The 13,052-nt window shown below is 40.2% G+C and overlaps 1 protein-coding gene across 4 annotated transcripts in view; it reads right to left on the reverse strand.

Moving 5' to 3' along the window:
* Positions 1 to 4,559: 4,559 nt before the first annotated feature.
* Positions 4,560 to 13,052, reverse strand: part of LOC148019841 (Peptidase C78, ubiquitin fold modifier-specific peptidase 1/ 2) — a 117,596-nt gene continuing 109,103 nt past the window's right edge. For 3 of the 4 annotated variants that reach the window (XM_087700039.1, XM_087700040.1, XM_087700038.1), the window contains 3 exons: positions 6,118 to 6,229; positions 5,725 to 5,827; positions 4,560 to 5,643 (listed from right to left, as the gene is read on the reverse strand). In XM_087700039.1, the coding sequence (XP_087556165.1) occupies positions 5,414 to 5,643; positions 5,725 to 5,827; positions 6,118 to 6,229 (445 nt within the window). In that variant the 3' untranslated portion in view covers positions 4,560 to 5,413. The remainder of the gene's footprint in view (positions 5,644 to 5,724; positions 5,828 to 6,117; positions 6,230 to 13,052) is intronic. The other variant, XR_015694880.1, reaches the window with a different exon arrangement.

Consider the following 13,052-nt stretch of genomic DNA (forward strand, 5'->3'; position numbering starts at 1 on the left):
CGACATGCCATCCAACATACCCCTTGTGCCATGTCACAAGTGCATCGGGGTTTCCTATGCCCTACTTATTGCCATACTACCTGCACCTCCTCCATATGCATCACCCTCAAGAACAACATGATCGCACTGATCTAGGTATGGCGAGGCTAGGGGTTCACGGATAGTCAAAGCTGCCACCCCGAAAGAGGTACGATAGCTTCAACTTTGTCAGTCTTCACGGAGATGCCACCCCTGCACCCGTAGCACTCACCACCTTCAACTGTGGCCACCAGGCTAAGAGAGAGAGAGCGAGAGAGCCAAAGTGAGCCTTGCCCATGTTGCATTAAGCTCCAAGTGACGTAAGTAGTCACCAACTAGCCACTTGACTGCCTCTCAAGGCCCCCAACACCCACCCACCAGCTTTAGCGATGGCTTGCTAGTTGATTTGAGAGAGAGAGAGAGATTTAACGATGGCTTGCCAGTTGATTTGAGAGAGAGAGAGAGAGAGAGAGACAGCTTTAGTGATAGCCCACCACCAGCTTCAACGACCACCCCGAGCACTTGCCATTCATTGAGGAGGTGTGTATTGGACGTGGAGGCAATGGCTTGGGGTGCATCGATGAGGGTGTTCATGTGGTAGACCACCATTCGCAAAGTGTGAGTGGTTGCCATTCAACAATCTTGCCTTTCGGCATATTTTTGGGCGCATGGATGCGATGGCTTGGTGCTGAGTGTGAGCAGCTGATGGGGATGCTAATGTGGCAGACCACCATTTGCCGAGGAGGTACATGCTTCAAGAGAGACACAACAACCACCCTGCGTCGGTCCATTGGCACACACACTCTCTCTTTCGATATCTCAATAAGCCAATGGATAGCACAAGAAAAGTAGCAAGCAATGTGTGCTAAGTTGCCAGCTTCAGTGACAGCAAGGTGGTGGGAGCAATGGGAGAAAAGTGGTAGGTAATGTATGCAAAGTCGCTAACTTTAGTGATGGCCTCACCAAAAGAGGTCCATTGGCCCCTAGTAGTGAGAGAGAGCCGCTAGCAGAGGGCCATCACTTGCTAGCTAGACACAACGTCAACAATACTACACACACACACACACACAGAGAGAGAGAGAGAGAGAGAGAGAGAGAGAGAGAGAGAGAGAGAGAGAGAGAGACCTGCACTTGCACAATTGGGGGGCGCTACTAGAGCTGAATTGTGATGTGTGATAGGAGGTGATGTGATGGAAGAGAGAAAGGGGGGGGGGGGGGGGGGGAGGGAGGGAGAGAGTAATTGTGGTGGCCATTGAGTCTTGATGACCTTGAACTTTTGCCTTGAGGGGTTCAAAGCCCCCTTCCCACGCACAGAACGCTAGGCTACTTTGCGGTAGTTTCGTTGCCATGAAGTGGTAAGCAAACTTGTTGTACTCACATGGCAACTTCACTTGACAATCCATTTCTCCTCTTTTCCCTCTCCGTTTCTATTATTTTTCTTCTCTCTCTCTCTCTCTCTCTCTCTCTCTCCCCTTTTCTTCTCTCCCCCTCTCTCCCCGCTTTTCTTTTTTCTATCTCCTCAATTTTCCTTCTCTCTCTCTCTCTCATCCTTTTTCCTTTTTTTCTTATTCTCTCTCTCTCTCTCTCTCTCTCTCTCTCTTTGTCTCTCTCTTCATTCTCTATTTAAAATTTTTTCCTCTCTTTTAAATTTAATATTTCATCTCTACAATTCTCTCTCTGTTCATATTCTCTCTCTTTTTCCTCTTTTCTTCTCCTTCCTATTCTCTCTCTCTCTCTCTCTCTCTCTCTCTCTCTCTCTCTCTCTCTCTCTCTCTCTCTCTCTCTCTCTCTCTCTCTCTCTCTCTCTTCTTCCTCCTCTTTTTTAAATTTTTACTCTTTTAAATTTTATATTTCCTCTCTCTCTCTCTCTCTCTCCTTTTTCTTATTCTCTCTCCCTTCCCCCTCTTAAATTATATGAAAAACTATATCAAAAATTTTTTAAATTACAAAAGGCTTCTAAAAATGTTTAATTAAAAAATAAAAGGCTTTTAAAAATATTTAATTAAAATAGAAGAAAAAAAGAAAGAGGAATTTAAATTAAAAAGTTTAATCTAACTTTGAGAGAGAGAGAGAGAAAGATTTGTATAGACCATACAATAAGTTGGGAAGCAATACATTATATAGGCTATTGTGTGAGTTCCACCTCACTCCTAGAGATTAGCAAGTAATATTTATATGTTCCTTGAAGCTCTTAATGAGCATACAATAAGTTGGAAACCAATATATTGTATAGGCCATTGTGTGAGTTCCACCTCATTCCTAATTAGTGGTTTTTTCTTACTTATAGCCTTTTCTTGTGAAAGAGTTGCTACAATAACTTAGCCTCATTAAACCTTGTGGCACATGTTAATGAAGAGAGCAAGGTAGCATGATGTCGCCTTGCTTGGCTTGAGAGTGCTCTTGGCTATTGTTTCTATTGGTGTTTATGTTTTTTCTCTTTTATCCAACTATTTGTTTATTGTTGCCATTCTAAGCCAACATTATCTAGTGTTTATTAATGCAAAGAGATCACAGCTAGTGCTAGTAATGGAATATATGGTTTTTGAAAGAGCAAAGAAATTAATGTCCCAATGTACACAATCAAAGGCAAGGGATGAACACAAGCATACCTCCCTTAAAGACTATTTCATCTCCAATGCAAGGTGTGCTTGGCAGTAAAGTGATTCCCAAGCCTACAAAGCCAATGACACTACAAGAACTACATGCACAAGGTCCTAGTTAATATGTGTTGTCACATAGAAACACACACACACACACACACACACACACACACACACACAAATCAATAATACATCAATATTCAAAAGACAATGGAACAAAATTGTTGCTCTTTTGGCCACCTCTTTTCCTCCACAAAAGGTACTATTGTAATAGCCAAAGTAGGAGCATATCATCATCTTTGCCATTTGCAATAGGTAGCACAAAGCATTAACATGTAACTACATAACTAAGTACTACTTCATAGCCATCGTGTGATCAATGTACAAGGCCCATCGAGCTAGATTACTTGAGGAAGGGCAAGAACTTTCCAATGATGGGGATGGGAAGGTTGGGCACTGAATATTGTCATTGGCAAGAAAACCAAAGCAAGGTAGACAAATTATAGCACTATCGACATGATTTGCTATGATCTTAGACTCAATTGTTGGACATAAGTAGGAGGTAGGGCTATTGACACGTTAATGTTAGAGGCACCACCATATTCTCTCACTACATGATCACTATTGCATTGGAAGTGTTGAGGCCCCCAAGGCCAACATATAATGGCCCTTATTAAGACGAGCAACAATAGGACTTGTGATGACAAAAATTGAATCAAGGTATCATAGGAGAGGATCTGGTTGGCTCATTAGTTGTGAGCAACAACTACATGGGCCATCACACCATATGGTGGAAGTGACATCAATTGCATTCACTTGTCAACAAAGCTAAACCATTGGATGCACAAGTGAGAGAACCAAAAACCTACACAAATCACATAATTTATAAAAAGCAAACTTTTAAAGAGTTGTGAATGCCTTAGAACTAAGCTAGAATAATTTGATACAATGATAAGCAACCATTAGAAGCTCCTCCACATTGTTCAATATAGGTGAACACCAACAATGGTGCAAAGAAAATACAAATAAATAGATAGATGTATTAAAAACTAATAGAGGCCAAATGGCCCATGAAAGGTGTTGACACACCAAAATAGCTCAAGAAACAACTAAATGTGCTAATTATTAAGAGCGAGTATGGACAAAAAAGAAGGAAATACCAAAGTCCATATAGCCAAAATATGGTAATTTCCAAACAAGCATAAAAGTTGCAATGGAATGCATCCAAGCCTCTAACATAAATCAAAGGAACCATTACAAGAGTTTGATACTCACTCATTTTTGTATGCCAATGCAATTCTCTATGTTCACTTCCTAAAATCAAGGGTTCATCTCCCACCTAGCTTGAGCTAAACTCATGTTACATCTAGAAGCTAACTTGATGTATATCTTCTTAACTAACTCAAGGTCCTTTAACCATCACTTCAACGTATGTCATTATGGGCAAGGCTAATAAACTTTACAAGGTAAAGAGAATTGTATGGATTAATGCTTATCTATCCATATACATATGAGAGAAAGAGAGAAGTATAACATTTGGTTCAGCTACAAGCACTATCATATTAGTTTGTACAAAGGTTAAAATTAGATCTATGACTGCTACTAGTATGTTGCTCTAAAAGCCCACTACTCCATGGCTAGATATTATCCGCTCCACCCCTGTCGCCTCCTCCATGGTGTGCCTCCCTTTTATTAGTAGCCTTGTTCCTTATGACAATATTTGTGGTGGTTACTTTGCTCACCAAATGCACATTGTATGTATCAACAAATTTTTAATGCAACAATCTTCCCACCAAAAAACATGTATATTATTGAAAAAGTGATGGAGATCACAACTGCTAAATATGATTATTGCTTATATACATTAAACATTGCACCAATAATATTTTTACCAATATTCTCATTTCACTCCTTTTTTGCAAACATAAGGTTGAAGTAAAATGAAAGAAATTAAAAGTGTCTCACTATTTAAGTGTTCCAAAAAACCATCCGTCCGAGTGTTGTCCCTGACTGGATCTCCACATAAAGTTGAAATTCAAGTGTGTTAATGAAAACTGGCTATTTCTTGGGGACCCTAGTTATGAAACTGGATAATTTTTTCCCCAAAACCCGTCACATTTCAACATCTTCCTTTCTTCCATTCGATGGGGAAAATGTTCAGTGAACATTGCACACTATGCTTTGCCTTTGGCAAGAAGAAAATACATCTTCCAGACATGAGGGGATGGGGTGAAAGCTGTATGGACAACGAATAGTGCCATGTAAACTGACTGTGGTCCTTTGTCAGAGAAGGACCACCACGCAACCAATATCACAAAAGCTCACCTGCAAACCACTAGTGCATCTGATGATATCCCTGTAGTCTTTTCCAGCATTCCAAGAGTATGAATAAGATGAAGGCGGATTCATTGCACCATCTATTATAGGGTGTCAATGGGTGAACAACGAACAGCCTGCTGCACACGTGCCAGATAGTGGGCAATGATCCAACCTCTACTGCTGATAGTTGGGGCAAACCTGAGTAACATCAACTGAAGCCATGAATAGCTCGAAAAGAAAATTCAAAAATTAAGATTGCCCACTACTGAATTGCCTCCTAATGATGAGAGATATCCTTCCCGCCCTTATTTATGGTTGAAGCTCAATTCTTTCAACTATCATGGGTTAATTTGCCTAACCCCTTCAATCTTGACTTTTTCCTCCATTATCAAGGTTGTCAAAGAAATCAGATCCTGCAGTGTTATATATCTCCTTTTCCAGGGTCCTCCAAGCACAAGAACCATCCAAACACATCATTAGATGGTATTTGGGCGCTGAGGAAGCAGAAGGTTATAGAATTTGTTTCTGAGAAAGAACTCCTTCCCTTCGGAAGTGACTGCTTTTTTCCAGCCACACCATCCACCAGCCAAGATGGTTTTCATGTCCTCAGCTCCTGTATAATGAGGATCCAATATGAGAAAAGCACACTCTCCAGTTGCCTCATCATAATCTACTCCCAACAGAGTATATGCAAGAACTCCACCACCTGCATAGCATAATTAATCATTTTAGGACTCTCACACTTGTTCAGAGAAAGGCAAAAGACTCATAGTTCAGAAATACCAACCTATCATAACTGGAGTACCCTGAGTTTGAAAGTGCAGAGAAAGCTCTCTACATTTTTCTGGAAGTTCCGACCCTGACCTTACATTTAATATTTTGCTAGTCACCTGTACAAAACGGACATTGCAACATGAAAAGGTGGCCAAAATACAGAGAGCACACATCAGCAGCACTTGTGTAATAAACTTTTCAACCACCTCAAAAGGAGAGGTCTCCTCCAGACACACGCAACTCCAATCATTAAAAATGCTGCTTTTATATTGGCTTGAAAGGTAATGTATTATTGCCTTTTATAAGTTTAATGTAAGAAATAGCCATTGCCGATACCCATGTCTTGGATTGACAAATTATGCAAGCATACACCATGAATCTACTTTCCTGGATGTAAAAGACTTACCCCTAGTAGCTTATCAAGGACAAAGCTCAACTCAATGGCTCCAATCCATTCTTCAGATCCAATAAATGAACGCTCTTTATCACCAATTTCAACAAGTATTTCCTGTATTGTCCTGTAACACAGGAAAGGAAATGGTCACCACCACATGTATCCATCAAAAGCTTTTGTCAGACTGAAGCTTACATGCAAGATCAAGACCGTGGGGTAATGAAAATTCAAAGGACAAGAGAGGGCTTATGTTCATGCTTTTGTTCCCCCTTTCTGACTGGCCAGCCATTGCGAATGGTCATTCTTTCTCAGAGCTCCATACACACACCTGAAGACCCAGGTCTTATTTTTCCCCCAGAGCTGCACAATACAGTTTCCCCTGGCCTCTCCTTTGACAATCCCCCCCCCCAAAAAAAGGAGAAAACAATAAAGAAATCAACAAAAATTCAAAGAAAAAACAATAAAGGATTCAACATATTGTGCAAAACAGCATTGTCACAATCAAACAAAGGTAATGCATATTTCCCAATGGGTTACTGTGATGTGTATCTCTAACATCAGACTCTACAAGTCAATAGAACCAAAGAATGTGCGCACCAAAAACAAAATAGATGATCATTGCCTTGGACCCAATATTCCAACTCAATGTTGACCACCAAGGAAATTCCATGGACTCACAAAATCCAGTCCCATTGCATCCTGCTAACCTAACTACCACATATCCCTCTCCATCCTCACAAGAAACTCAACTTGATGGTCTGGAGATCCAACAAGAACTCAATGTGTCATACCTTTAGAAAAAGGTCATCATCAAGTGTGAACATTAAAAATCTTATTTACATGCTTTTTGTTTTCCCTTCCCTAGACCAGCCATTTGTGGTGAGAAGGGCCATAGTGGTCATGGTCATTGTTTGTTAACCATTCACAGTATCACAGAGCAGCATTAGCTATGTCCAATCGTGTTTGCATTTTTCCAACCTCGTCCAACTTTGGTCAATGTCCTATTTCTTGGCCTACGCACTTTATTTTGGGTCCCAGACACACTGCATATCAATCAAGGTCACAAAGTTGTGTGCATCTATTATAAGATGGCCTATCAATCATTCTGTCTCTTATTCTTCTTCAGTAATAGCAACCTGTAGAACACACACTGAATTGCCTGCAGGGGCTACAATTATATCTGCCATCTTTCATTGCTTTGCTGATTGTTCCTTGATTTCATGGCTCTCTAGTATTTAACCTTTAAGCTAATGAGATGCAGGTAGCATCAAAGAAAGAAGAGAACACAATCTTCAATTATAAAGCCCAAGGTGGTTACACTGTGGGATATTGCAAGACTCTCTTTTGTCGTGAAGAACTGAAGAAAATCTGTTATTTACTACTGCTGCCCTGTCTCAACAACTTGTAGAGGCAAAGAACTGAAGAAAATCAGTCATTTACTACTGCTACCCTGTCTCAACAGCCTGAAGATGCTGTCACCCGCTATTGATTGGTCTTCTCCTGCCCTTTGTTGCCTCAGAAGGTCCTCCAATGGCTGCAAATTAGACTAAACCCTAATTTCTACTGCAAATTAGGGTTTACGAAAAAGGAATCTGAAATTTCTCAGCCTCTGGTGATCTCAATGCTGTAATCTTCGAAGCAAAGGCTGTAGAAAGGCTGAGAGACGAGAGAATGCTGAGGAGAGAGAAAATTCAGACTTTTGTTACGAAGAACTAAAGAAAATCTGTTATTTATTGCTGCTGCCTTGTCTCAACAGCTGGTAGAGGCAAAGAACTAAAGTAAGGGCAGTTTCCAAACAGGTGCAAGGAAGTAGGACCATCATTAGATCCAACTCTCAACCTCGACATTGACAAGATCCCCCTCTGCACCTTCCATAACATTACCGATCCTCAACAAGCTGCTAGCATTACATATAGACTATGACTTATGTAAACATAATACAGCCAAATAGACAACTTGCTTCAATTGCTATTGTGCACTTTCCCGCTTTTGCTCACATTCTGACATGGTATCACCACAATACTCTTGTAACAGTGTTGTATGCATGTGTTCCTGTGGACAACTGAGTTTTATCCTGCAAAAACATAAACTCGCCTCAGAATTGCTTTGCCAAGCCTCGCATTCCATCCTTGATACCTATGATATGCTGGCACTCCTGCAGGCCTGTTCCCCACACTCCACCTACAGTTGATGATGATGCCTCAATTCAGTCAATATTTTGAGATCTTGAATGAAGCATCCCTCCATTCTTATCGCATTGAGTTCGTGGGTACTGCCTACTTTATAAGGCACCTTGTCCATTGCCAAGAACCATGTGTTTCATGCTCATATGAAGCACATTGAGGCCCAATCCATTATATTCAAGACAAAATATAGGAGCTGGAATCTAAAGCCTCTAGCTTTTTCCTCATTTTTGTGAGGGAGGACAGGATCGAAGCTCAGCACAGAAAACCAGTAGACAATGTGAGAGTGAAGCATGACACCCAATGTAATAGACTAAAAGAGTGTAAATTGAAAGTACAAGGTACAACCCTTAAACCTTAGGGTTGTAGAGGGTGTTCACACCCGAACATGGTAAGTGTTCGTAATTGTGTCATAAGCACATACGAAATAATACCATAAGTCTGGGGGAAAAAACTCTCCTACCGAGAGTAAAAGTGCCCCAGTGTCCTACTGATCACCGACACTCCTATGTGAGCGTAGGCATAAGTGAGGTGTGAGTGAAATACCCAACAAACCCCCTTGGAGTGAAGAGTGATCAAGAGTACAAGGATCATCCGCCACCAAAGGAGATCAAATTTAAAGCATTGTGAAATGCTTCAAATTTTTCAGGAGGAAGAGCTTTGGTGAAGATGTCTGCCACATTACTAGTGGTAGGACAATAGACAAGGCTGATATCATCTGCATGTAGCCTCTCTCTGACAAAGTGATAATGCATCTCAATGCATTTTATGCGTGCATGAAACACTGGGTTCCGTGCCACTACAATGGCACTTTAACTGTCAGTGAACAAAGGAGTAGGCTTTGTAACAGATACATCTAGACCAACAAGCAAGCATCTAATCCATACGCATTCAACTGTGGTAGTGAAAGCTGCCTTGCATTCAGCTTCACATGACGATGTGGCAACAGTGGACTGTTTCTTGCTAAGCCAAGATATGCAAGACGAGCCAAGAAAGAAATAATTGCCACTAGTGGAGTGATGTGAATCATAATCACCAGCCCAATCAGAATCACTGTAAGCATGTAATTGCAGTGTTTCCCCCCTTGGCATAAAACAATCCAAGAGATCTAGTACCCTGCAAGTAACGGAAGACACGCTTAATAGCTTGCCAATGTGACATGCGTGGCTGATGCATATATCTGCTCAGTGCTGAAACTACAAACTGTATGTCTGGCCTAGTGTTGCATAAGTAAATAAGGCATTCAACTGCTGGAGCATATGTGTGTATATCAAACAAATCACTGTCATCATGTAATGACAATTTAAGTCCAAGTTCCATTGGTGTACAAACTGGCTTGCAATCTTGTAAGCCAAACTTCTCAAGAAGTTTACCAATGTATCTTGAGTGTGATAACCCAATACCTCTAGCATCATGTATGAATTGAATGCCCAAGTAATAATGCAAAGACCCCAAGTCTGACATGTCAAAAGTTTGCTGCAAATTTTGTTTAAATGCTGAAATCTGATCAGCATGTGTCTCTGTAAGCAAGAGATCATCAACATAAAGACAAATGATCAGTATGGATCCCCCCTCTTTACATATGTAAAGGGTAGACTCAAATGAGCTGTTTATGAATCCTTGGCTAAGCAAGAAAGCATCTATCTTTGCATACCAAGCTCTAGGAGCTTGTTTCAAACCATACAAAGCTTTTTTCAGCTTGCAGACCAAGTGTTCCAAGCCCTCAACTGCAAAACCAATGGGCTGCTGTACATATACTTCCTCATGAAGTTCCCCATGTAAAAATGCAATTTTAATATCCAACTAATGCACAGTCTATCCATAATGAGCAACCAAAGCAACCATAGACCCGATGACCGTCATACGCGAAGTAGGAGCAAATGTCTCCTCGTAGTCAATGCCTTTTTTCTGTGCATAGCCTTTAGCTACAAGCCTTGTCTTGTATTTGTCAATGGATCCATCTGCATTCCGTTTCTGTTTGTAGACCCATTTTGTTCCAATGGCTTTCTTCCCAAATGGCAAAGACACCAAATCCCATGTTTGATTCTTAGTGATAGAATCCAATTCAGCTTTCATTGCTGCCATCCAATGCACAAAGATGGAGAGTTCCATCTTTCTTCTTTTGGAATAATATTGGGGCTCCCCATGGTGAACTACTTGGCCGGATATACCCTTGTTCTAGCAGTTGCTTGAGTTGCTCTTTTAGTTTGATGGCTTCAGGAATAGACATTTTGTAAGGTCTTTTTGCCACTAGAGCGGCTCCTGGAACAAGTTTGATCTCATGATCAACTTCTCTTTCCGGAGGTAACTCAGTTAGCTCTTCAAGAAATATGTCAGCGTACTCTTTTAACTAGGATGGTTCTTCTTCTGCATGACCATCTTGATTTATCTTGTTAAGCTTGATCAAGTAAACAGGTAATCCCTTCTTCAAGCCTTTCACAATTCGAGAAGCTTTTGCTAATTGAACTTTAGGTTTCCCTGTTTCACCTTGTGTAGTTGCTATTTCACCATTCAAATCCTGAAATGTGACTTGATCTTTTCCACAATGGATATGAGCATCATTGGGAATCAGCCAATCCATTCCTAGTAAACATTCATAGGATCCTAGGTTCATTACTCTGAACCTCATACTTGAAAGGTTTTCTCCTAGGTTAAACTCTACCTTGGCAGTTTGCTATGTAGAAAGTACTTCCTTTCCATTTGCTAATTCCACAAGAAGCTTTGATGCATTTACCTGTTGAAGGTAGCACACTTGGGTGAAATAAATGAGTGTGTACTTCCACAATCAATCAAAACTTTAAATGATTCACCTTGGTGACTAGCCAGTGTCTGTATTACCAAATATTGATGATTTGATCCTTTCCTGTGGAATGCAGCATGAACAGTTGCTCTTTCAATATCTTCTTCCATAGTAGGGTTTTCCTCCTTATTAGTCTCCTTTAGGGTAATATTTGACGTTCTTCCTCTTGCCATAGCTACATGACCACGACCTTGGGCAGCTCTGCCTTGACCTCGAAATTGGCCTTGGTGATGGTTTCTACCAAGCTTTGGACAATCTCTCCTGAAATGTCATGTCTCATTGCAATGGAAGCACCTAAGACCATCCCTATTTTCCTGGGTAGGAACAAATTTTCCAACTGCATTGGATTTTGCCTTCTTCTTTTGTCCTTGGAAAAATTGTCCTTGGGTTCTTTTTGCTTGACCTTTGAATCCTCCTTTGTTCTGGTTATTGTAGCTCCAGAACTTATTGTTATTAGGCTTTGATTGTACTTTCCACACAATAGGAGCAGCTCGAATCAAAGCATCCTAGAGGTCTGTGGGACGCATTGATTCTAAATGAGTGTTCAGAGGATAATTTAGCCCATTGTAAAACTTGGACACTTGTTGAACAGTATCCATGGGGGGTGCATATTTAAGAAGAGAAACAAACTTGGAGTAGTATGCTTCCAAGGTCAGTCCCATTTGCTTCAAATTGAAGAACTCGTTCATCTTTTGGGTGCGATAAGCTGGAGGTAAATACCTTCCTCTTACAGCTTCTTTCAACAAATCCCAAGTAATTGTATTTTCAGAGACACCTTGATCTCGGCACCACTGCTTCCACAAAAGTCGAGCTTCGCCAATTAATTTTAGCTTAGCTATCATGGCTTGGTTGGCTGGGATAGTTCCAGCAGCAGTAAAATAATCTTCCATCGATTCGATCCAAATTTCTGCATCAGCTTCCACATTTTTGCCTTTCCCATCAAACTCTGGAGGTTTGACTTGCTTCAAAAGATTCATTTTCTCTTGAGCTTCGTTGGGAATTATTGTGGGTGCAAGATTCTGGAAAATTTTTAGCAATTCGTAAGTTAAATTTTACAAATCTATATAGCATCAATAATAGAGTTTAGTACTCAAAATATCTCTCGCTTAGTTTATTGAAACAACTCTCAAATAAACTCTCTTTCCATGCCAAAGTTAAATTGCAATTTTAGAGATTTCAAAAAAAAAATGCATTATTTCTCTGATTGATAAAGTATCAATCAATCTTTTATTACAATGGATGTACAAGGTAATCAGATGGAAGGAAATACATTATTCAGATGGCTCACTGGCTCATCTTATTTTCTCTCAGGAAAAGATTCCCTACTACAATCTAAGTATGACACTCTGATACATCCTTTATGAAGTAACTTGGATTCGGAGAGTAAATATCTAGGAATCTATATTTTTGAGGGAGTTCAAGAAATCCATCTTTTTTGTAGTTGTGGTGGCTAGAGCAACCTATGACTTTTATTCTGTCAGCCGGAAGGATCTTCGTAACTTCCCCATAGATATATTGGTTTAGTTTGATCTTCTTACCTCTAGTATATAGGGTTGAGTTTACAGTGGCCTCATGAAATAGATAGATCTTAAGAACTTTAAGATCTTCCATCCATTTTACCCTTTTCAGATTATTTTGAAGATAAGCTAGATGGCTTGCATCGATATAGCAATATCCTCCACTAATCATCCACCGTCTTTCACGATATAGAGGCGACGGGTTGTACAACTAATCTAGTACCCGCATCATCTGAATTCTCCATGAAAAATTGGATGAATGCATAGATAACATAAACATTACTTGAAAGATCAAGAATCTCTTCCAAGATTCGTTACTCTGCCATAATTCAAAAACATACATTAATAAAGAGAAAAAAACGTGTCCTAGGCTATGCTTAGAAAAAAAATATTTTTCTTAAGCTTACGTCGTAATCTATACTAACGTGGGCTCTGATACCAACTGTG

Source organism: Lygodium microphyllum, chromosome 19, assembly GCF_053477565.2.
Source record: "Lygodium microphyllum isolate KBCC chromosome 19, Lygodium_microphyllum_v1.1.10, whole genome shotgun sequence".
In the NCBI taxonomy this organism is placed as follows: domain Eukaryota; kingdom Viridiplantae; phylum Streptophyta; class Polypodiopsida; order Schizaeales; family Lygodiaceae; genus Lygodium; species Lygodium microphyllum.